The sequence below is a fragment of the Felis catus genome, chromosome E1 (assembly GCF_018350175.1).
Source record: "Felis catus isolate Fca126 chromosome E1, F.catus_Fca126_mat1.0, whole genome shotgun sequence".
NCBI classification, from domain to species: Eukaryota; Metazoa; Chordata; class Mammalia; order Carnivora; family Felidae; genus Felis; species Felis catus.
This window is the reverse complement of record NC_058381.1, coordinates 2,093,904-2,115,936: the sequence shown is the minus strand read 5'-3', so window position 1 is coordinate 2,115,936 and position 22,033 is coordinate 2,093,904. Positions and strand designations below refer to the sequence as shown.

The window sequence follows — 22,033 nt, the reverse complement described above, 5'->3', positions numbered from 1 at the left end:
CACATTTAAACCCAAATCAACCTGTCTAACCTGTTATACACACATAAAACGAATTCCGCATCACGAGCACAACGTACAGAGACGTTAACAACCAAACCTACCATGGTTTCCAACGTGAAAGTTTGTATTTTTCGTAAGTTGCTCAGCTGTGGGTGTAAGAAAAAAGTCACTTCCTCAAATAAATGAAGGCTTTTGATCTAGCCGTTGGCGAAAACACAGCTGGACCTTGAAGGCATCACGCTAAGTGGACTAAGTCAGACAGAGAAAGACAGATACAAAAAAAAAAAAAAAAAAAGAAGAAGAAAGAAAAGAAAGACAAATACAGTATTGATGTCCTGTATTTGTGGAATCTAAAAAACAAACAAAATGGAACTCATGAGCTCATGGGTCCAGGGAACAGACGGGTGGCTGTCGCGGGTGGGGGGTTTGGGGGGGAAGTGAAATGCTTGTGGGGACTCAAAAGGTACAGACTTTCAGTTACCAAGTAAGTCACGGAGATGTGATGTAGAGCATGACGCTTATGTTTGTTACTACTGTAGGCCAGGGGCACCTGGGGGGCTCAGTCAGTTGAGCGTCTGACTCTTGATTTCGGCTCAGGTCATGATCCCAGGGTCATGGGTTCGAGCCCCGCGTCGGGCTCTGTGCTGACAGCTCGGAGCCTGGAGCCTGCTTCGGAATCTGTGACTCCCCCTCTCTCTCTGTCGCCTTCCCAGCTCATGCCCCGTCTCTGTCTCTCAAAAAATAAATAAACGTTAAATAAAAAAGAGTCTGTTTAAAACAATACCGTATGGCATATTTGAAAGTGGTGAATAGAGTGGAGCTTCCAAGTTCTCGTCATAAGAAATACGTCTTTGATGCTACGTGTAGTGACAGATGTTAATTAGATTTATTGTCGTGAGTGTTTTGCAAGATACACAGCTACGCTTATGATGCGGACGTTGTAGACGCTGACAGCGCAGAGCCTGCTTGGGATTCTCTCTCTCTCTTTCTCTCTCTCTTTCTCTCTCTCTTTCTCTCTCCCCCTTTCTCTCTGTTCCAGCCTCTCTCCTCCCCAGCTCTGTTCGTGCTTTCTCTCTCTCTCAAAACAAACAAACCAACAAACAAACTTAGAAGTTTATCACATCCTGCCTTGGATTAGTGGTTTGTGCATTTGTCTTAACCCTTATTTTTATTGAGGCGTCTACACGGACGGAACAAGTCCACTGCTACCCCCCATGGAGCTCTCCCAGGGCAGGGTAGTCCCCCTGGCTCCCACTCTGGGGAGACAGCCCCTCCCATGGGGTAGGACCACCCGCCCCATCCATGTGGGACCACCTGCCCTGGCTGCTGTCCATGGGGGGCCCTCCCCCCCCCCCGCACTGTCGTCCATGCAGGACTCTCTCCCCGCCCCCCGCTTCCATGCAGGACCTTGCCCCCGCCACCCCTGCTGTCCATGCGTCCACGCGGGTGCTTTCCCAGGCACCTCCCGGGGCTTTCTTGGCAACCGCAACCTCCTCGACAAAACCGCCTCAGCGAAACCTCAGAACCATTTCCTTAAAGGTCAGGGGCAGGTGCAAGCCAATCTTCACCCATCACAACTTTAGAGCCTCACTTAGCAAGCTTTTGAGAGAAGCTCGGACTGGTTTTGTGGCTGCAAACTGGCCTGAGCCAGAGGCAGAGGTTCTGCGGGGGGAAGCAGGACCCAGCGGCTTCCGCCCCCATCGGGCCTCCTGCCCTTTCCCAGAGTCTGTTGCTTGAAGGCAAGCCGGGGACCCGGTACCCTTCTCGCACCCCCCACCCAGAAGGTGCCAGGCCCCCAGGGGCCTGCTGCCCAGCCCCTGTCCCCACAGCCCTCGGCCCCCCCTTGGGTCCTTCTGACTCCTGTGCAAGCCCTGCTCTCTCCAGACTGGGGCTCGGCCCTGGGTGCTGGGATCCCAATCTCAGGGCTCGGGTCGGCTCGAGTGAGTCCCTCAGCCCGTCCGGAATATAAGCCCCCCGCCCCCCACCTTACACCGTTTGCCCCACATTTCGTGCTAGATGAGTCCTACCCCCCCGGTCCCCCTTTGGATTCATCTCCCAGGTTGTCCCCCACCCCCTTGCACGCGCGCACCTCTGGTCCCCATCCCTGACCGCTGGCCCCCAGCCCCCCCCCCCCCCAGGGCCATGCCGCTGCCCATGACCCAGCCTGCCAAGAGCTTTGCTTCTAATTAACTTTTAATGATGACACATGGCACCTGGTTACACACACGTAAACCTGTTTTGTTTACTCAGGCGACACGCAACAATTGCTCATAAATCCCTTTCACGAGTGAGCTCGCAAAACATTCTCGCTCAGCCAGAAGGCCTGCGAGCCTCCCCTCAGCTGTGAGCAGCAGCGGCCTCCCTCCTGGGAAGAGGGGAGGGGAGGCGGGCCGGGCTCCTCTCCAAGGGCCCCAGCGCTCGGCTGGCTGAGGGGGTGCGGGCAGGCACAGGGGCCACAGAGCTTCTTTGAAACCTGACACTGGTTTGTCGATTATACCCCAACGAAGCTGAACGAATTAAAGTTAAAGTTAATTGCAACTAGAGAGACAGGCCCCGGGCTTTTTCCTTTGGACAAAGGTGTCCCTCCCGAAGGGACAGAGGTGGCCTCGGGGAGAGTGGGCTGACAGGGAAGGACGCCACAGGGCTCCGGGGGACCACAGACTGGGGGGGGGGAGGGGCTTAAGCAACAGACGGTTGTCTCTCACAGTCCTGGGGGCTGGGAAATCCAAGATCAAGGTGCCTGCACGTTTGGAGTCTGGTGAGGGCCTCTTCCTGGGCCGCAGACACCCAGACTTCCTGCCTCCTCCTCACAAGGCAGAAAAGGGGGAGGTGCTGGCCTCTTCCTCTTCTCCTTTTTTTAATGTATATATTATTTATTTATTTATTTTTATTTTTTAATGTTTACTTTTTTATTACAATTTTTTAAATGTGTATTTATTTTTGAGAGACAGAGAGAGACGGAGCACCGGCAGGGGAGGGGCAGAGAGAGAGAGGGAGACACAGAATGGGAAGCAGGCTCCAGGCTCCCAGCCGTCCGCACGGAGCCCGACGCGGGGCTCGAACTCACGAACTGTGAGATCATGACCTGAGCCTAAACCCAAAGTCGGATGCTTAACCGACGGAGCCACCCAGGCGCCCCCCAAACCCCAGTTCTTTGGATACTTCTGGTCACCAGGCATGTGGAGGTTTTTCCCCACAGCTCAGGGGCTCAGTCCCATAAAACTGCCCACCCCCCACACCCCTGCTCTGGATGCCAGTTACCAGCCCAGAACCACCCGTGCTTCTGACCGACGGGCTATAGATCAGATGTTCCCACGCCCCCCTCCTTGGGTTTGATTGATTTGCTGCAGCAGCTCGCCGAACTCAAGGAGGTCCTTGCTTCTATTTGCCAGCTTATTAAAGGTCGTGACGAAGGCCACAGGTGATGGGGCGCCTGGGTGGCTCACTCGATTGAGCGTCTGACTTCGGCTCAGATCATGATCTCACGGTTCGTGGGTTCGAGCCGCGCGTTGGGCTCTGTGCGGACGGCTGGGAGCCTGGAGCCTGCTTCGGATTCTGTGTCTCCCTCTCTCTGTGCCCCTCCCCTGTTCATGCTCTGTCTCTCTCTGTCTCAAAAATAAATAAACGTTAAAAAAAATTAAAAAAAAAATTTATTAGAAGAAGAAGAAGAAGAAGGAGAGAAGATTAAGGCAGAGACACATACAGAGGGGAGGCCATGTGAGGACACAGCAAGAAGGCGGCCGTCTGCAAGCTGGGAAGAGAGGCCTGGGGAGAAATCAGTGCTGCTCACAGCCTCTCTTCTTTGGCTTCAGTTTCCTTGCCCTGGAAGGAGGTAGCTGGCCTGGGGGTGGCCTTAGGTCTCCATCAGCTGGGATTCCGGAAGATTCTATGACCCATGTCTCCGGCCGTCCTCCGGAGGACTCTAACAGCGGCTCAGGACCTCTCTCCAAATTGACCCTTGACCCTGAAGAAATGCTTGCTGGGAAACACAGGAGCGAATGAACCAAGAGAGGCGGTGGGGAGGGGCGAGGGCAGGAATGAGGCTGATGTGGAGGGGGACAGAGACCTGGAGAAGTCAGCAGAGGGCAGGGGGGACAAGGGGAGCCGTTTCGACTCTCCTCCCGGGAGAGGCTTCTCCCCTTGACCCTTCCTGGTGGTTTTCCTGGATTCCTCATTTTTGTGACTTAGAAGTGGGGCAGGGGCCCAAGGTGCGGTTCCAGCTTCCCCCTGGCCCCACCCCTCCTTTCACTTCCTGCCTTTGAAGTTCCCAAAATTATTGTTGTCTCCAAATAGTCAACCAGGGACCTGTTCTTCTGCCTTAACCCCCCTCCCACTACGTCACCCCCAGCAGCAGGAAGCTGGGGCCTCCCTCAGGGGCTAGTCACTGGGGGAGGTGAATGCAGATTGAGCACCCCTAAACTGCAGGGGTGAGGGGAGGAGAGCCTTCTCCGCAGCAGCTGGGGGAGGTGAAAGGAATGTGGGGAACAAAGGCAGATGAGAAATGGAAAGTCGTTCCTGTCTACAGTCCGTGGACAAGTCCTGAAAACAGGCAGAGTGACCTTCCTCTAGGACCTCAGCTGTCTCAATGACACTTTGCGAGGGGCACAAGGCACTCTTAGCCTGACCCCCGGCCATTGACACCCGCAGGATCCCGTAAGTTTCCTTTAACGGAAAAATTCCTCTGGAATCTTTCCCCCCTGCAGGATGTGTGCTGGCCGTCATCCTCCAAGCCTGTGGCCCCTGATGTATATCCGAAGGGTCTCATGACTGAGGTCTTACCAGACGGTGGCGATGATGTGTTCCCCAACAACAGCTACCTCCCTCAAGGTCCTGGAAACCTTGCTTCCAAAATTCCTTAGAGACTAACACTGTCCCTGCCCCCCTCCCAACCTACCGTCAGTCACTCCTCACAACCCCCGTTGTGACCTGTCCCTGTGCTTTAATAAAACCACCTTTCTGGCACCAAAGATGTCTCCAGAACTTTCTTGGCCCTCGGCTCTGAACCCCACCGTGCTCGCATCCAAAGGGGCGAGGGAGTGGGTTTTGACTAAGCACCAGCCGTGAGGAGATGGGCTTTGCGTAGTGGGGATGTCGGACAACCTTCCCCCTGCTCACCCCTCCAATTCCACAAGCCCAGCACGAGGCAGGCAGTATTATAATAATCCATTTTTAGCCAAAGAAAGCGGATTCAGAAACCTCAGGGAGCGTGTCCAGGGCTCCCTCGGGGCTGCTAAGGGGCAGAACCCAAGTTCCCACTAGTGTGTGTTTGACTCAAGAGGTCACGGTTCAGGCGGGACTCACTTTTACGTGGGCCTGGCCGTGCGCGTTTGCTGGGCGGGTCGCGGGGTTGGGCACAGGGACCGAGGGATGAGTCACGTTGTTCCTGAGCCCAAAGGGCTGGCGTCTGGGCAGGGACGCAGAGTGTAAACACACGTGAGAAACAAAGGCCTGAGCCTTTGAGAAACATGACCTGAGCCAAAGGCGGACGCTCAACCGACTGAGCTGCCCAGGGGCCCCCTGCCCGCCCAGTGCGGGATTTAATAGCTGATGAGTGGGGTCCATTCTCATTCTCGTGTCTTTGTAGGGGATTTCCCTCCCTCTCCAGTGGCTTCCAGAACCTTCCCTGGTATTCTGAAATTTCACAATGGCACCCTTCGGGTCACTCTTCAGTGACTGACCTGAGCAATTAGTTGGTGATCTGAATTAGAGGCCTCGATGTTTTCATTCTAACTAACATTCTTGCACCATTTCTTTGATAACTTTCTCCCTTTTAGTTCCCTGTTTTTCCTTCTAGAACTTCTCCCAGGGGATCGTTCGCTCTCCACGTTGATCTCTCACGGCAAATAAGGAGGTTTTACAGGGCCGATGAAGGAAAAGCCCTCTCTCCTCTGAACTAAGTCTCAGTAGACAGATATACGGATATTGAGATGTCTTTTTTTGCTGATAAGCAGTGAAAGGTGGGTTTCGCTTAAAATCTTAAATCAAAAGGACTTATTAAGATTTCATCCAAGAATTAGGCAGACCTATGTGCCTGGGAGCTGGGGGGCTGGGATGGAGGCCCAGAGAGTTTCCCTAATGAGAAACATACATGGAAACATGAGGCCAGAGGGGGGAAAAGAGTCCCCCTAATTTAGCTATTTTCTTATTAAAACTTTTTTTTCTTTTTATCTCTTTGTCCTTTTGCGCGCGCTCTCTCTTTCTCTCTCTCTCTCTCTGTCCCTCTCTTTCCTGGGAGCTTTCCTAAAATTTATCTTCCAAAGCTTCTCCTAAGTTTTTGACTTCAACAATACTATGGTTATTGCTTTTTTATTTTCGAAACAGCTTTCTTGTTTTTTGAACAAGCGTCTAGAATACACCAGAAATCCTGGTTAATCCACAAAGTGGATTCAGGAAACCCGATAGGAAAATACACAAAGGATATGAAAAGAGCAGTTCTTACAAGGGGAAACTCAGATGATCACCACACAGATGAGGAAGTATCCAAGCCCACTCTTAACTGGAAATGTGAAATAAGAAACTGGGAAGAAGGTGTCAGATCTGCAGCAACTGGGAAGTTGAATAGTATCAAAGGTTGAGAAGGATGAACCAGACAGGGGTTGGAGGGGTGGGGGTGGGGTGGACTGTCATGGGCCAGTGGGGGGCGGGGGTGGGGGCGGTATCCTCGGGCATAGCCATTCTGGAAAACGTGTGCCCTGACGGGACTCAGGCAAATCAAGCCTGAGAATAATTTGTGATCTCGTGATTTGACCGTATGATACAGGGAAGGTCTCGCCTAGATCTGTGCAGGGACATGGTGACCAGCAGAGAGAAGACAGAAAAATAATTCTGGGTTATTACTATTCTCATAGAAGGCTCAGGGATGGGAGAGACAGTAAGGGGGGAGGGGGGAGGGGGAGGATCTCAGGCAAGCAAAAAAAAGAAAAGGGGGACAAAGACCACAAAAAAAAAAAAAAAAAATATATATATATATATATATATATATATATATATAGTGGCTCCGATCTCATCAGCGCAAAAACGTGTGTGTGCCTGGAATGAAGCGCGTGAATATCCCGTGACCCAGCGATTTCATTCTTGGATACAGTTCCGAGAGAACTTCTCACGTACGTCCGCGTGGAAACGTGGTGGGAACATCAGCCGCGGTGTAGACGGTGGCGGTTGGGAGCTGGCGAGAGCCTAGGGTTTCTCGCTAGGGGACTGGGTAAATAAACCGCGATCGACACACACCAGTGAGTTCGTAGCAACAAGCCAGATGTGCTAATAGCAACGCGGACGGATCTTAAACATTTGTTGCTGGGCGAGAAAGGTCAGGAACAAAAGATTTAGGAAAGTCCCATTTACGCACCTAACGGACAAATAGACACGCACACATTTGACAAGGATGCATATTGAAGAGTAAATATTGTTGTGGTTACCTGTTGATACATAACATACATCCACCCCCAACTTCAGCGGTTGAAAACAAACGACTGCTTATTATATCTCAAGACTCTCTGGGGCCAGAAATTAGGGCAGGCCTGGCCAGGGGGCCCATGTCTCATTGGCTAGGCTTAGGCGCTCTGGTGTATTCAGCTGTTGGGCTGGGCTGGGCTGGAAGCTCCCAGAAGGCTTTGTTCACACGTCCTCAGGCCTCAGCATTTCCCCGTGTGGTCTCTCTCTCTCTCTCTGTCCCTCTCTCTCTCGATCTCTCAATGTCCATATGGTGTCTTGCTTCCCCACCTCCAGCCCAAGCCTCTGTCTCTGTAGCAGGGTAGCTGGGCTCCCATAAAACATGGTGGCTGGCTTCCAAGACTGAGCTGAAGCCTGGGCCCAGAACCGGCAGATTGTCCCTTCTAGCGCTTTCCATTGGCTACGGCAAGTCACCCAGTGAGCCCAGCTCCTCGGGGAGGGGAAGTAGACCATAGCTCTGGAAGGGTGGTGCGACTTGAGTGCCCATCAGAAGAAAAGTTGATGGCCGCCATCTTTGGAGGTTGTCCCATGCAGCAAAGACACCATTCTGGCTGCCCGTGGAGAGTAGGAGGATTGGCTTTGGGGGAACAGGGGACGTAGGAGGGAGGATTGGGTGTCACCAACTCAGGAATACAGCTAACCTAAGTTTCTGTGCCTGAGGTACCCCCCCAAAAAAAATTCCAAGCCAAAATCAACCAAATAAAAACAGGATTCCATAACCCAAATCAGAAAAACCCAAGAAAAAAGTGGTAAGACAATATAAAACCTTCAGAAATAATCCAAGTATATGTCAGCTTTCGGTAAATTAAAACCTGATTTTCAAGATTAAAAAAAAGTTTTTTAATGTTTATTTTTGAGAGAGAGAGAGAGAGAGAGAGAGAGAGAGACAGAGCATGAATGGGGGAGGGGCAGAGAGGGGGAGACACGGAATCCGAAGCAGCTCCAGGCTCCGAGCTGTCGGCACAGAGCCCGCCGCGGGGCTCGAACTCACAAGCCGTGAGATCATGACCTGAGCGGAAGTCAGATGCTTAACTGACTGACCCACCCAGGCGCCCCTCAAGATTTTATTTTTAAGTAATCCCTACACCTAACGTGGGGCTCGGACTCACAACCCCGAGACCAAGAGTTGCACACTCTACTGACTCAGCCAGCCAGGCGTCCCTAAAATGCTGACTTTGGAACAGGGAGAAAGAGAAGGACGCAGCGAATGTCTCTCGTGTCCCCTGTCCTATCTCGCCAGTGGGGGGGGGGTGTTGAACCCAGTTCCGTGGAGGTGGGTGGCCAGCGAGAATCCCCCCCCATCCCCGGATGGCAGCTGGCCCACCTCGACAGGCAGTGGATAATCCACTTGGCAAAGTTCTTGCCCAAATCTTGGAACTGAAACCACCTCCTTGCCCAGACTGGGGCCTCCCAGCCCTGATTTCCAAGCCTGGGGGCGTGGCCCGTGAGCCGACTGGGAAAGTTCGTCTACGTGGTCACGAAGTAGGATGCGGGGAGCGAGGTGAGCACTGTTGGAGGAAACCGTCGCGTCCACAACGCATGTACCAATTCATTCCTTCATCTGCTTGTTTCTTCAGCAAATACTTGTTAAGCACCTGCTATGTGGCAGGTGCTGGGGCATCAGAACAAAGTGAAGCACAGTGTGTGTGTGTGGGGGGGTGCGTGTGTCTGACTGAGGGATATGGTCAAAAAACCAAAGCAGCCACCACTGCCTTGGGGGCCTGGCAGGAAGGCAGGAGGTTGGAATGTGTGGCTGTCCCGTGTGTCTGCAAGTTCCCGCCGGAAAACACAGGCCCCTGATACCTTTTCAGCACAAGGACTTAGCTGAATCAGAGAAACTCTGTCCTCGGCCAGCAGGCGTTTGGTGAGGGTCACAAAATCAGGGACGAAAGCTGTTTTCTTTCTCAAGCTATGGTGAGCTCCGGTGACTTTTCCCCTCTTTTTTTTTTTTTTTTAAGTTTATTTATTTACCTTGAGAGACAGAGAGAGAGGAATAAACCGGTGAGGGGCAGAGAGAAGGAGAGACAGAACCCCAAGCCGTTTCCCCGCCATCAGCACAGAGCCCGATGCGGGGGTCGAACGCACGAACTGTGAGATCATGACCTGAGCTGAGATCAAGACGCTTAACTGGCTGAGCCCCCGGGGCGCCCCTGACTTCTCCCCTCTTTTACGCTGGGCTGCTTCTTTCTGCCTGCCCAGGGAAGGTCCCTTCATCTTCCCGAGGCCCCATTCCCTCCCCTGGGAGGTGGGGACCACAGAAGTGCCAGCTCTGGGGGGCCGCCTTGGGACCCATTCAGCACAGGAGGGCGAAGCTGGTCCTGAGGGGCTTTATTCCCAGGAGAGTGAGGTGAGTCAGCCCAGAGCTGGGGGGGCCTGGTGCTGAGCCCGCACGTTGGGCAAGAACGGGGAACTGGCGCCTCTTATCCGGGCCCGGGCATATTTGGAGACACCAACAATTCTGGGAAATTCAGGGGCAGGGCGTGGAAGGGGGGAGGGGCAGAGGGGAAACAGTGAACTGAGCCCCAGCCCCCTCCTGGCCCGCACCCCTCCGGAACAGTGCAGCGAGGCACGAGGTGACCAGCGTGCGGGGGTGAGGGGGGCAGGCCAGGAGACCCCTTTCTCTGGGAAGAATAGAGACAGTCGTGTCCCCCACCCCCACGACACTTTGCCTGAGTTCCAACCCTGTTTCCACTTCTATTTACTGTCCAAAGTCCCGGGGACAGGAGAGGCCAGCTTAGAACCACTTGGACACTCAGACACACGGACTCGGGTCCCTCGCCTGGGCCAGCCCTCCTGGTACCACCTGGCCCACTTTTCTGGGGTCTAGCCCCTCCTCGCCCTGGGGCCGGGCTGCCTGAGGGACCCGGGCATCAGCCCTCCATACCCCTGACAGGTAACCAAAGTCAGGGGCAGGTGGGACTGGGGATGTTTGTTATGGAGGAGACCCTAGCGCAGGGACCGTGGGGGCTGGTGGAGGAGGGGGGTTTGGTCCATGAAAGCGGGGAAGGAGGGCTCCTGGCCGGGTCCCGGCCCAAGCAGTGTCCTGAGAAGGGACGAGACCCAGCTGCGTTTCAGCCCCAAACTCCCCTCCAACCTTAGACCCAACCCAGACGGTAGCCTCGATGGGCTCGGGTCCTCCACCCACCCCCCATCAGCCTCTGCCCGAATTCACATCGTAGCTCAAGCTTCAGCCCGAACTCAGCCCCAGTCCTCAGAGGAGCCTCAACCGCCCAGGCTCCAGCCCTGCACCCAGCATGGCCAAGGACTTTCAAAACATCCAGCAGCTGGACTCCGAGGGAAACGACCACCAGCCGGGTGGAGGGGAGGGGCCGGGCCGTCATGGGCACAACCCCAGGAGAGAAGACCCCTTCCACGCAGGTGAGCGCCCAGCTTCCCGGGCTTTGCTCCCTCTCCCCCAGCTGCTGATTGCTCTGTCTCCCCGAGGCCTCTGTCCCTTTCACAGAGGCGGGACTTTTTAAGTATCTTCTTTGATGTGTACTTACATTTTTTATTATTAAAAAAATTTTTAATATTTATTTATTTTTGAGAGAGAAAGAGACAGAGTACTAGTGGGGGAGGGGCAGAGAGAGAGGGAGACACAGAATCCGAAGCAGGATCCAGGCTCCGAGTTGTCAGCACCGAGCCCGATGCTGGGCTCGAACTCACAAACTGTGAGATCATGACCTGAGCCGAAGTCAGATGCTTAATTGACTGAGCCCCCAGGTGCCCCTGTAGTTACATTTTTAAGCATCTAGAATATTTTTACAATATCTGTTTTAATGCCCTTGTCTGCTAATTCTAATGTCTGCATCCATTCTGGATTTTTTTTTAGATTTATTTATTTACTTTGAGAGAGATAGAGAGACCCCCTGAATGAGGGAGGGGGAGAGAGAGAGAGAGAGAGAGGGAGAGAGAGAATCCCAAGCAGGCTCCTAGCTGTCAGTGCAGAGACCAATATGGGGCTTGAACCCATGAACCATGAGATCATGACTTGAACCAAAATCAAGAGTCACGTGTGAGTGACTGAGCCACACAGGTGCCTCTGGCTTGGTGTTGATAGATTTATGAACCTCCTCAACATAAGTTGTGTTTTCCTGCCTCTTTGTATGTCTGGTAATCTTTGAGTGCAGGCTAGACATTGTGAACTTTACTGTGTTGTGTGCTGGATATAGTTATATTCCTCTGAATATTCTTTTTTTAAAATTTTTTTTATTATTTAAAAAATTTTTTTTTTCAACGTTTATTTATTTTTTGGGACAGAGAGAGACAGAGCATGAACAGGGGAGGGGCAGAGAGAGAGGGAGACACAGAATCAGAAACAGGCTCCAGACTCTGAGCCATCAGCCCAGAGCCCGACGCAGGGCTCGAACTCCCGGACCGCGAGATCGTGACCTGGCTGAAGTCGGACGCTTAACCGACTGCGCCACCCAGGCGCCCCTCCTCTGAATATTCTTGAGCTTTGTTCTGGGGTGCAGTCAAGCAACTTGGAGTCGATCTGATCCTTTTGGGTTTTGCTTTTATGAATTTTTTAAAAGAAAATTTGTTACCTTATTTTTTTAAGTTTATTTAATTTTTTTTTTTTTTTAGTAATCTCTATACCCAACTCAGGGCTTGAACTCATGACTCAGACCAAGAGTCACGTGCTCTTCCAGCTGAGACAGCCAGGCGTCCCCACTTTTATGATTTGTCAGGCGGGTCTGGAGCCCTCCCAAGGTACCATTCCCGGTCCTGTATGAGTGCCACACAGGGTTCCTTTGCCCTTCCAGGTTGGTTTGATCTTGCCTGGCCTTGGGTAGTTTTCCTGACATGCACGTGTTGATCAGTGTGCAGCCCTCCGCAGACCAGAATTCTCTGGGCATCTCTCTCCTGTCTGAACTCTGCCCTTGTGGTCTCCCCAAACTCTCACTTTTTCAGCTTGGAGAGTCTGCTGGGCCCTGCTGGGATTTCCCCTCCCTGCCCAAGGCCTGAAAACTGTCTCCTAGAAGCAGGCAGGTGACCACTGGGGCCCATATCATTTTCCCCGTCTCCCCGGATCCTTGCCCTTTGTTGCCTCAGGTTCAAGTGTCTTGAGAGAGGTGGCTGATTTATATCTTGGTTGTTTCTGGCGGGGTGGGTGAATGTAGCCTCTGTTTTTCCACGTCTGGCAGACCGTTGCTTTTTTTTTTTTAATGTTTATTTATTTTTGAGAGAGAGAAACAGAGTGCAAGCAAGGGAGGGGTAGAGAGAGAGGGAGGCACAGAATCCGAAGCGGGCTCCAGGCTCCGAGCTGTCAGCACAGATACAGACGCGGGGCTCAAACTCACAAACTGTGAGATCCCCACCCGAGCCGAAGTCGGATGCTTAACCGACTGAGCCACCCAGGCGCCCCTGGCAGACCTTGGTTTTTACCTTGAAACTTGCCTGGGCAGCACCTTTTATATTTGACCTCATTGTGTTCTCAGAACCATCCAGTCAGGTGGCTCGTCTTCTGACCTCCATGTTTCTTATGTGGTAAGAACCCTGAATCCGAGTCCTACCCTCTTAGCCAGCGGCTCGGGGCACGACAGCGTGCTGTGAGCTATGGGCACGGAGCTGTATGGCAGATGTCCGGATCTTACTCATCTTGCATAAACGCAGCTTTGTACCCGTCGAACAGCGACTCCCCATTTCCTTGGACCCCGGCAACCGTCATCTTAGACTTCTGTGAGTCTGGCGATTTGGGGTCCCTCACAGAAGCGGGCACGAGAACGTTGAGGCACCAAGACTTGTCCGTGTCGGCCGCGGGCGGTCTGATTTGAGCGGGGGTGTGGGGACGGGTTGCCGCCCTCGCCCAGGATTGGGGTCTATGGGTCCTAGGTCAGGCTGGGAAGCAGGACGGGGGCCTGAGCAGCGGACGGGGTTGGAGAGAGCGGTCGGACTCAGCCCCGGGAACCTACCTGGCTGGGGAAGACTGCGGTCAGGGACAGCTTCTGGATGGAGAGACGCCCCGGGCGTCAGGAGGGCGTGAGGGGGAGGGTGTCGGGCACAGGGGAGGCTGTGTTCGCAGTGGAGCGTGGAGACGTGGCCTCCCTGGCTCAGGATGGAGTCCCGAGTGGGAAGGGGAGGAGGTGACAGTCATTGGAGTCAGGATCTCAGGAGTTCTGGCTGGTCACTCACAGGGAGTGTCCACTTCGGGATGGTGGCAGGAGGGAGACTGGGGAGGAAGCCTCCGGGCCTCTGGCTGACCTCCCCCCCGACCCCTCCAGGGTGCAGGGGTGTCAAGGTGTCATGGCGATGGGGACAGAGGAAAGTGGGGTGTGAGGCAAAGAAGTGTTGTTGCAGGTGAAGGTGCCTGAGCAGGGGCTTCGGCCGGAGGACAGCGCTGCCCCAGGCCAGGGGACGCTGGGCGGGGCGAAGCCAGCTCAGTGCCTGTGAAGCTGGGGTGTGTTTGTGACAGAGTGTGCGAGAACGTGTGCTCATGAGAGTGTGTGCTCATCCTGGGCCTGCACGTCCCGCTGCCGGCGCCCGGCCGCGCGATCGGGTCCCAAAGCGAGGGTGGCGGGGGCCAGACGGAATGGGGGGCTGCGCTGGGGGCAACAGCGAGTGGGCAGCAGTCAGGGTGCAAGGAGTGCGAGGGTGAACTGAGAAACGTGGTGCCCGTGTGTGGGGGTCCGAGTTTCTGTGAGGTGACTGAGGCTACAGGGGAGAGTTCACAGCGGAGGGAGGGACTCGGGGGGGGGGGGGGTGTCGAGTGCAGCAGGAAACGGACAAGGGGCTGGGAGGGCGCGGTCTGCAGTGGAATGACCTGGACTGAAGTGGGGGGGGGCTTCTTCCGGTGCGGGACGTGTCCAAGCCTCCGGGTCCCCGGGTCCGAGAGCGGGGCTTTGCCCACGGATGACGTGAACACCGCGCGCCCCGTGCACTTGCGGCGGCACGTGTGCACGTGGGGTGAGCGTGCGGATGCGGTGTGTGCAGGGCCTGAGCCCTGGGGTCAAAGCCCAGTGACTCCCTCCCCGCTACCCCCACCCACTCTCCTCCCGGCGGTGGCTACGCTCCCCCGGTGCTCCCACGGTGCGCTCTGTGGGCCTCCCGCGCCCCAGGCGCTTCCCTCTGACGCCCCTTCTCCGCCAGGGCCCCCTCCTCGCCCGCCGTGGCTGCTGCAGCGTCTATGCTCCAGGCTCCGCCTCAGTCTGCTCATCCTGGGCCTCAACGTCCTGCTGCTGGTGGCCGTCTGCGTCATCGGGTCCCAGAGTGAGGGTCGCAGGGGCCGGGCGGGGCCGGGGCGGGGAGGGGCTGTCCTTCGGGACACAGCCCGCTCCACTTTGCCCTGTCCCTTCTGTCCCTCTCCCCCGACAAGGAGCCCAGCTTCAAGAGGAGCTGCGGATCCTGAAAGAGAACTTCAGCCACTTCTCCTCCGGCGTCTTCACGGAGATGGGCGCTCTCAGCTCGCATGGTGAGGGGGCGCCTCCCCGGGGGAAGCAGGAGGGGGGCGTGTTTGGGGTGCTGGGGGTAGGGGGCCCCCAGGCTTCCAGGGACGGGATCCCTGGGCGGAGGGACCCGGAAGGATGATCAGGCAGGTGCAGAGGGTGGGGGTTAGTGCCGGGTGGAGGGAACAGAAGCTGCGAGGCCAGCAGGTGAGGAAGACCCTGGGAGGCGGGGGCTAAGTGGTGAGGGGTCATGCCGGCAGGCCCTGCTAATGAAGTGGCGGGTCTGTTTTGGGAACGTGGGGACCCTGCTTAGGCTTAGGAAGCCGCTGTGGGGACGGGGTGGAGGCGGGGAGGCCAGGGGCCGGGACGCAGGGTGGAGGCAGAGGGGAGGGAAAATGCTTGAGCTTTCTTCCTTTTCAGGGGGCAATGCCAGTGACCTGCTGACCTCTCTGGAGGCCAAGCTGGAGAAACAGCAGAAAGACCTGGAAGCAGGTCAGAGACCCTCCCCGGGGGGTGTGCGCGCGTGCGCGCGTGCGTCGTGTGGGTGCGCGCGCAGCGTGAATGCGTGAGCGCGCGAACTCCCGCGTGGGGTCCCGGCGGGCTGGCGCCGGCACTGCCCGCCACGCGATGCCCACCGTGTCCGTCGCCCGGTGCCCTAGATCACGCCACCCTGCTCCTTCATCTGAAGCACTTCCCCGTGGACCTGCGCATCCTGACTTGTCAGATGGCCTTCTTCCGGAGCAACGGTAGGGCCCGGGCACGGGGTCCCCGGTCCCAGGGCGCCTGTGCCCTCCTGCCGGGGCTCATCTCCCCGCGCCCCCCGGCCCCTCAGGCACGGAATGCTGCCCGGTCAACTGGCTGGAGTTCGAGGGCAGCTGCTACTGGTTCTCCCGCTCCGGGAAGACCTGGCCGGAGGCCGAGAAGCACTGCCGGCTGGAGAACGCGCACCTGGTGGTCGTCAACTCCAGGGAGGAGCAGGTGAGCGCGGCCCAGGGTATGCCCGGGGGGCTGGGCAGGCTGCTTTAGTATTATTTTCTAACCAAAGGAAGCGTCCAGAAGCAGAGGTGTGGCCGAGCGCCGGGAAGTTCATGGCGAAGCGGCCACAGATTCTAAGAGGTGGGACGTTAGCGCCAGGAGCTCGGGCACAGGTGCTCCGACGGCACAGTGTGGACGCCGGGGCCCTTCTTGCTGTACTTGGGGTGGGGTCGGTCATGGGCTGAAAGGGACAGAGTGGGCAGGGTTCCTGGGTCCCTCCAAAGCGCTTCAGGTCTCCCCTGCCCACCGCTGCCACCAGCCACAGCCGCGAACACGTGTTCCCAGGGGAGGACCAAGCCATTGGGGGGGGGGGGGCGATTTTCTGAAAAGGAGGATACGACGGGGATCGGTCATTGAGTCTTTGCTGCGTGCGAGGAGTTTTCATGCGTTAACCTGTAATCCTCACGACCCTATGGGGCGGGCGCTCGGACCCCCCTTTGAGGGAGGCAGAGATGAGGGGACTAAGAAAAAGGGGGGGGGTCAAGTGACTTGCCCGTAATGCAGGACAGAGCCAGAATTCAGATTCGCTCACCTCCTTAGCCAGTGTTTTCAACTCGACATATTGCCAGAATATATTTACTGAATATGTATATTGAATATATACTTATCAATATATCAAATATATATACTTATATATGAACATATATAAAGATATCAATATGCCAATATATCAAACATATAGACATTGGTCAACATAGCAAATATATATATTTATATACGAACATATATAAAGATACCAATATGCCAATATATCAAATGTATAGACATTGATCAATATATCATATATATTTATATATCAACATATATAAAGATATCAATATATCAAACATATAGACATTGATCAATATGTCAACTATGTATGTTTATATATCAACATATATATGGGGCGCCTGGGTGGCTCAGTCGGTTGAGCGTCCGACTTCGGCTCAGGTCACGATCTCACAGTTCGTGGGTTCGAGCCCCGCGTCGGGCTCTGTGCTGCTGGCTCAGAGCCTGGAGCCTGCTTCGGATTCTGTGTCTCCCTCTCTCTCTGCCCCTCCCCCACTTGTGCTCTGTCTCTCTCTGGCTCTCAAAAATAAATAAATGTAAAAAAAAAATAAAAAAACCCATATATAAAGATATCAACATATTATATCAATATGCCAATGTATCAAATTTATATATATTAATATATCAAATTTATCAGTGTATATATGTATTTATACGGTAGAATAATTACAAACATATTTCGCTTTGCCGATCAGGTTGAAACTGCTCATGTGCAAGCACTTTTGACTTGAAAAAAAAATGCCCGTTTCACGTGGGTCAACCTGAGATCTCTCTGCTCTGTGCTCTGACCCACAGTAAGTTCGTGATGGCCCCAGCTTTGCGGTGGCCCTGGCTGACTGCCCTTGTGACGGCGTGACCCTCAGGGTCTGCTTTCAGGCCTTGCATGTGGATAAAAGTAGATGGTCCTTCCTTTCTTCTTCCTTGCATTTGCTTCACCTGCCTCTGTCCATGCTTTTGGAGTCTCTGTTTTAAATTGGTGATTCTCAGCCTCGGATGTATAATGCCAGCCTTTACACGGGAGGAGTTTAAAAAATAGTGACCTTGGTCTCACACCCCAAAACTCTGTTAAACTTTCTTTTAATGTTTATTTATTTTTTTGACGGAGAGAGAGTCAGAGTGCGAGCAGGGGAGGGACAGAGAGAGAGGGAGACACAGAATCCGAAGCAGGCTCCGGGCTCCAAGCTGTCAGCACAGAGCCCGACGCGGGGCTCGAACTCACAGACTGTGAGATCATGACCTAGCGGAAGTCAGATGCTTAACCGACTGAACCCCCCCCGGGTGCCCCTAGACTTGGCTTATTTTTAATTATACTAATGATGACTTCGAATTGCTAAATTGCATTTAAAATTATGTAAATGATGGGCTGAAATTTATTGGATTGAAAAAATCAGCGAGTTCATATAACTTCCCATATGAAAGGTGAGGAAACCAGCCCACTTATTCTTATCTATGTGCCTTGTTTTTTTATTTTTGGTTTTTTTTGGGGGGGTTCGTTTTTAAGTAGCTCCATGTCCAGTGTGGGGCTCAAACTCATGACCCTGAGATCAAGAATTCAATGCTCTACTGGCTGAGCCAGCCAGGCGCCCCTGCCTCATTTTTTTTTTTCTTTTTAATTGAGATATCATTGACATGTAACATTGTGTAAGTTTGAAGCCTACAGTGTGTGGGCTTGATACATTTACACATTGCAATATGATTGCTCCTTGCTCACACCTTTAGCGTGTCACAAAATCATTTCTTTTTTGTGTTGACGGCAATTAAGATCTAGTCTCTTGGCAACTTTGAAGTTGTTAGTGCCTCCTCCTTCTAGTCTCCCCGAGATTCTGGAAGTGTTTTGCCCCGAGTGGTTGGAGTCCTTGCTATCTTGAATCTCACCAGCCTCATCCAGGCATATCTTGTTGTTGATTCTTCTTCTTGGGAGTTTTGCTCCGAGGTCAGGAGCGTCCTCTTAATTCGTCAAGTTGGGTTTTCTAACTTTTTAAACATATGTTTAAATACATGAACATTACATTTTTTTTTCCTTGCATGGGCTCTTTCTTTTTCTGGAACGGGTCATGCAAATATACCTCTGTGATGTGCCGTCCCCAGCCACCACCTTGTGCCCTTTGCTTCTTGTTTTTCTCTCTTTCCCTCTGCCTTGCGGTCCTGTCCCCAAGCCTATAGTTTATACTCGACGCCCGGCTTTCTGCGGGGCTCCTGGGCTTTCTTGCAGAACTCAAATCTTCCTTGGGTTTCTTCCCTTCACGTAGCGTCGTATTATTTTTCTTCTTGGATATTTTCTCTGGTATTTTACATCATTCATCTCTTCTTTGCTTTTAAAAAGTTTTTGAAAAATGTTTATTTTTGAGAGAGAGAGACAGAGACAAAGCGCGAGCAGGGGAGGAGCAGGGAGAGAGGGAGACACAGAACCGGAAGCAGGCTCCAGGCTCCGAGCTATCAGCACAGAGACTGACAAGGGGCTCGAACCCACAGACTGTGCGATCATGACCTGAGCCGAAGTTGGATACTTAGCCAACTGAGCCACCTGGGTTCTCCTGAAACTGAGATCCTGAATGGGTGTTGGGGTCCATGGGGGCAGCAGGGGCAGGGGCCAGAATCAGAATTCCAAGAGTCAGAGGTCACGGGTAGGAGACAAGGAAAGGGCTTGAGTCAGAGTAGCAGCTGTGAGCTGGGAATGAAATGGGCGTCAGGTCAGGGGGCGGAGATCCCACCCCCCCACCCCCCCCACCTCCCCCACCTCCCCACCCCTGGACACTGGACTTCCTGGGCTCTGCAGCTACCTCAAGTTCCTTAACCTGGTTTAGGAACGCCTAAACCAGGTCCTAGGAACCTAGGACGCCCAATTTAGAGACTTTGTAAGGATCAGATAAGAGAATCTTCGTAAAGCACTTAGCACGACGTTTAGCCCAGCCAACGTCCACCAAATAATAACTCCAGTTACAGAAGGAAAGACAGGAATAGCTGTGCTGGGAGCTGGTGCTTCAGATCGAGCTGCAGAAGACTCAAGGAGTCACAGCTATGGCCTGAATGGAGGTCCCAGGGACTAGAAACTTCCTCCCCGCTTGTGAGACACAAGCCCGCTGCCCCAACCTAAGCGGGGACGCGGAGACTCCGAGCGCAGTGAAGCGAGGCTCTGATCAACGTTCCTACAAGAGGGGGCGTCTGCCGGACAGGCGCACTCGGAGCGGTGACAGCAGACGATTTATCTCCGAGCTGAAGTCCCTCCCCTGCTTCCTCATTGGCTGCGTGCTACAGAGGGTACAGCCTTACGCCGACGTGGCCTGGGCCCGCCCACGGGAGGCACAACTAGTCTGATTAGAACGAGTGGACGTTCCCTGGGGCGACGCAGAGACGTCAGTTCGGTGGCGCGTGCTCATTGCAAAGCTTTTGAAAAAGAATCCTGCGAAACGGAGGCTGGCGGGAGGGTGGGAGAACGAGGAAGTGAGGTGTCTAAGGGTTTGGGACCCCACTGTGGGAGTGGGGAGGTCCGTGCAGATTTCCAATAAGCCGGAAACTCCTGTTAACCAGATAGCCCAGCTTTTTAGTTGGTACTTCTGGAAATGAATCATCTCCCTTACTTGTCACACCACCTGTTTTCCAGAAGTTCATTTCACAGCACATAAACCCCTTTGATGCCTGGATAGGGCTCACGGACAGCGATGGCTCGTGGAAGTGGGTGGATGGCACGGACTATAATCATGGCTACAAGTAAGTGGCTCCCCCCTCGTCCTCCTTCGTTTGGCCTGGGGCCAGCCACTCCCACCCTTCCCTCGGGGACCAGAGTCCCCAGGCCTCCCCCTCCCAGGTTCCCAACCTCCAAGGCTGCAGCGTGCGCTCCTGGCCCCCTCCTCGGGATGTGCTTTTCTTGAGCTGGGGGCTGGGGGGGGGGGGGGGGTGAGGGCTGCAGGGGTAGGTAGGGGTCAAAGCCTGAGCTCTAGCCTGCCTTCCTAGGAACTGGGCCGCCACTCAGCCAGACGACTGGCAGGGCCACGAGGTGGGAGGAGGCGAAGACTGCGCGGAAGTCCGCTCCAATGGCCGCTGGAATGACAATTTCTGCCAGCAGGTGCAGCGCTGGGTGTGCGAGATGAGGCAGAACATCACGGGTTAGAAGCCCCGCCCCCTGCCCCGCCCCCCAGCTCACCGGAGGATTTTGAGGAAAGGAAAAATAGAGGCCTGGGGAGGGGCGGAGCGGGTGGGGGGGGCATCACCGCCCTGGAGATGCTGAGGTCCCGCCTCCTTCAGCAAGTCACCCTCACGATTATCATTCTCAGGCCGCTCAATAGGGGAAGAAGAAATGGCTTGAAACTGTGTGGACTGGTCGTTGGGAGCTGGGAAGAGGTGGGGAGCAAAGAAGGGGTGGGGGGTCCGGAAGAGACAGGTTCAGTCCGAGCCAGCTGCTCCTGGGGACCCCATCCCAAGGGACATGGGTCAGGGAGGGGAGGGGGGCTTGGAGCCGAGCCGCTCAGCGGGACGCAGCCCCTGGAAACAGCACCCTCCACCCCCCAAATCCTTGGCAGTGGGGGGGGGGTCTCCTGCAGAAGAGGTTTTGGGGAACAACAGCCCCCCCTCCCCCCCCCCCCCCCCCCCCCCCCCCGCCAGCCCGGGAGCTGTGGCCCAGCTGCCTGGGGGCCCGTGGAAAATACTCTCTAAGGGGAGGCAGGTCGGGAAGCCTCTGTGCCCTGTGTCCACTGTGACTGCTCCTCTCTGGACCGTAAGAGATCTAGACATTTCCCCAGCACAGGGTGTCACTGGCTGCTTCCACGGTGCCTGAACTTCACCCTTCCAAGATCATCCTGAAGGCGATATTAAGAGGGCCTTTAAACAATTGGCTGTTTTATTTTTACTAAAATAATATATGGTCTTAGTAAAAAGTGTTTCTCTCCCTCTCTCTCTCTCTCACACACACACACCCAGGGAGGCCCCTCACTCCCCCGCCTTCTCCCAGAGTTAACTATCGTGCCCAGAGGATTAGTCAGGGCTCTCCAAAGAACCAGTCGGATGTGGACGTATGTGTGTGCATCACTTATTAAAGAGATTTGTTATAAGGATTTGGCTCGTGCGATTATGGAGGTTGACGAGTCCTGCGGGTGTGCAGGCGAGCCGGACCCCCCGGAGAGCCAGTGGTGACAATTCCAGTGTGAATCCACAGCCCGGGCACCCAGGGGAGCCCATGATGCGGTTCCAGGTGAAGGCGGTGAGCTCACGACCCGGGAAGAGTGGATGTTCCCTTCCGGTGCCAGCTGATGTTGCAGGGAGAAGGGGGTCAGGCAGGGAGAAGGTTCTCTTCCTTCCGGGAGGGCCCACTGTTTATTCTAGCCGGGGGCTTAGCCCGACCTGCTCTACCAATTCCAGTGTTCACCCTATCCCGAGCACAGACACGCCCACAATGGTGTCTGACTGGCACCCTGGGGTCCGGTCAAGTGGACGCATAAAATGACCCGAGCCAGGTTTCCCGTCAGGGGGTTTCCTGCATTCGTGCCTGGGTGCCACGTGGCATTTCGCTCTGGCTTCTTTTGATTTTGTGGCCCCGCACCCAGTCTCGCCGGCTCCCTGACAAGTTCTGCCTCGTGGAATTTGGCATCGAGAGTTCCCAAGCATGGATGCGCCCTGGGGGA

General features: G+C 54.5%; 1 protein-coding gene across 3 annotated transcripts; it reads left to right on the top strand.

Moving 5' to 3' along the window:
- Positions 1-10,181: 10,181 nt before the first annotated feature.
- Positions 10,182-21,466, top strand: LOC101095292 (asialoglycoprotein receptor 2). 3 transcript variants are annotated; one of them, XM_023243845.2, is made up of 9 exons: positions 10,182-10,342; positions 10,629-10,827; positions 14,539-14,658; positions 14,765-14,860; positions 15,255-15,326; positions 15,494-15,580; positions 15,667-15,812; positions 20,020-20,126; positions 20,370-21,466. In XM_023243845.2, the coding sequence occupies exons 2-9, from the start codon at positions 10,704-10,706 to the stop codon at positions 20,524-20,526; spliced, it is 909 nt and encodes a 302-aa protein (XP_023099613.1). In that variant the 5' UTR covers positions 10,182-10,342; positions 10,629-10,703; the 3' UTR covers positions 20,527-21,466. The 3 variants fall into 3 exon arrangements, with proteins under 3 accessions (XP_023099613.1, XP_044900653.1, XP_023099614.1); XM_045044718.1 differs by having other exon boundaries at positions 10,195-10,342; positions 10,549-10,827; XM_023243846.2 differs by lacking the exon at positions 10,182-10,342 and adding an exon at positions 12,974-13,131 and having other exon boundaries at positions 10,712-10,827.
- Positions 21,467-22,033: the final 567 nt, after the last annotated feature.

Bases quoted from the DNA above. Each gene is read 5' to 3' on its own strand.
- LOC101095292 (XM_023243845.2), top strand. From the start codon at position 10,704: ATGGCCAAGGACTTTCAAAACATCCAGCAGCTGGACTCCGAGGGAAAC. The intron at 14,659-14,764 runs GTGAGGGTCGCA...TCCCCCGACAAG, and splicing joins CTGCGTCATCGGGTCCCAGA to GAGCCCAGCTTCAAGAGGAG. The intron at 15,813-20,019 runs GTGAGCGCGGCC...CCTGTTTTCCAG, and splicing joins TCAACTCCAGGGAGGAGCAG to AAGTTCATTTCACAGCACAT.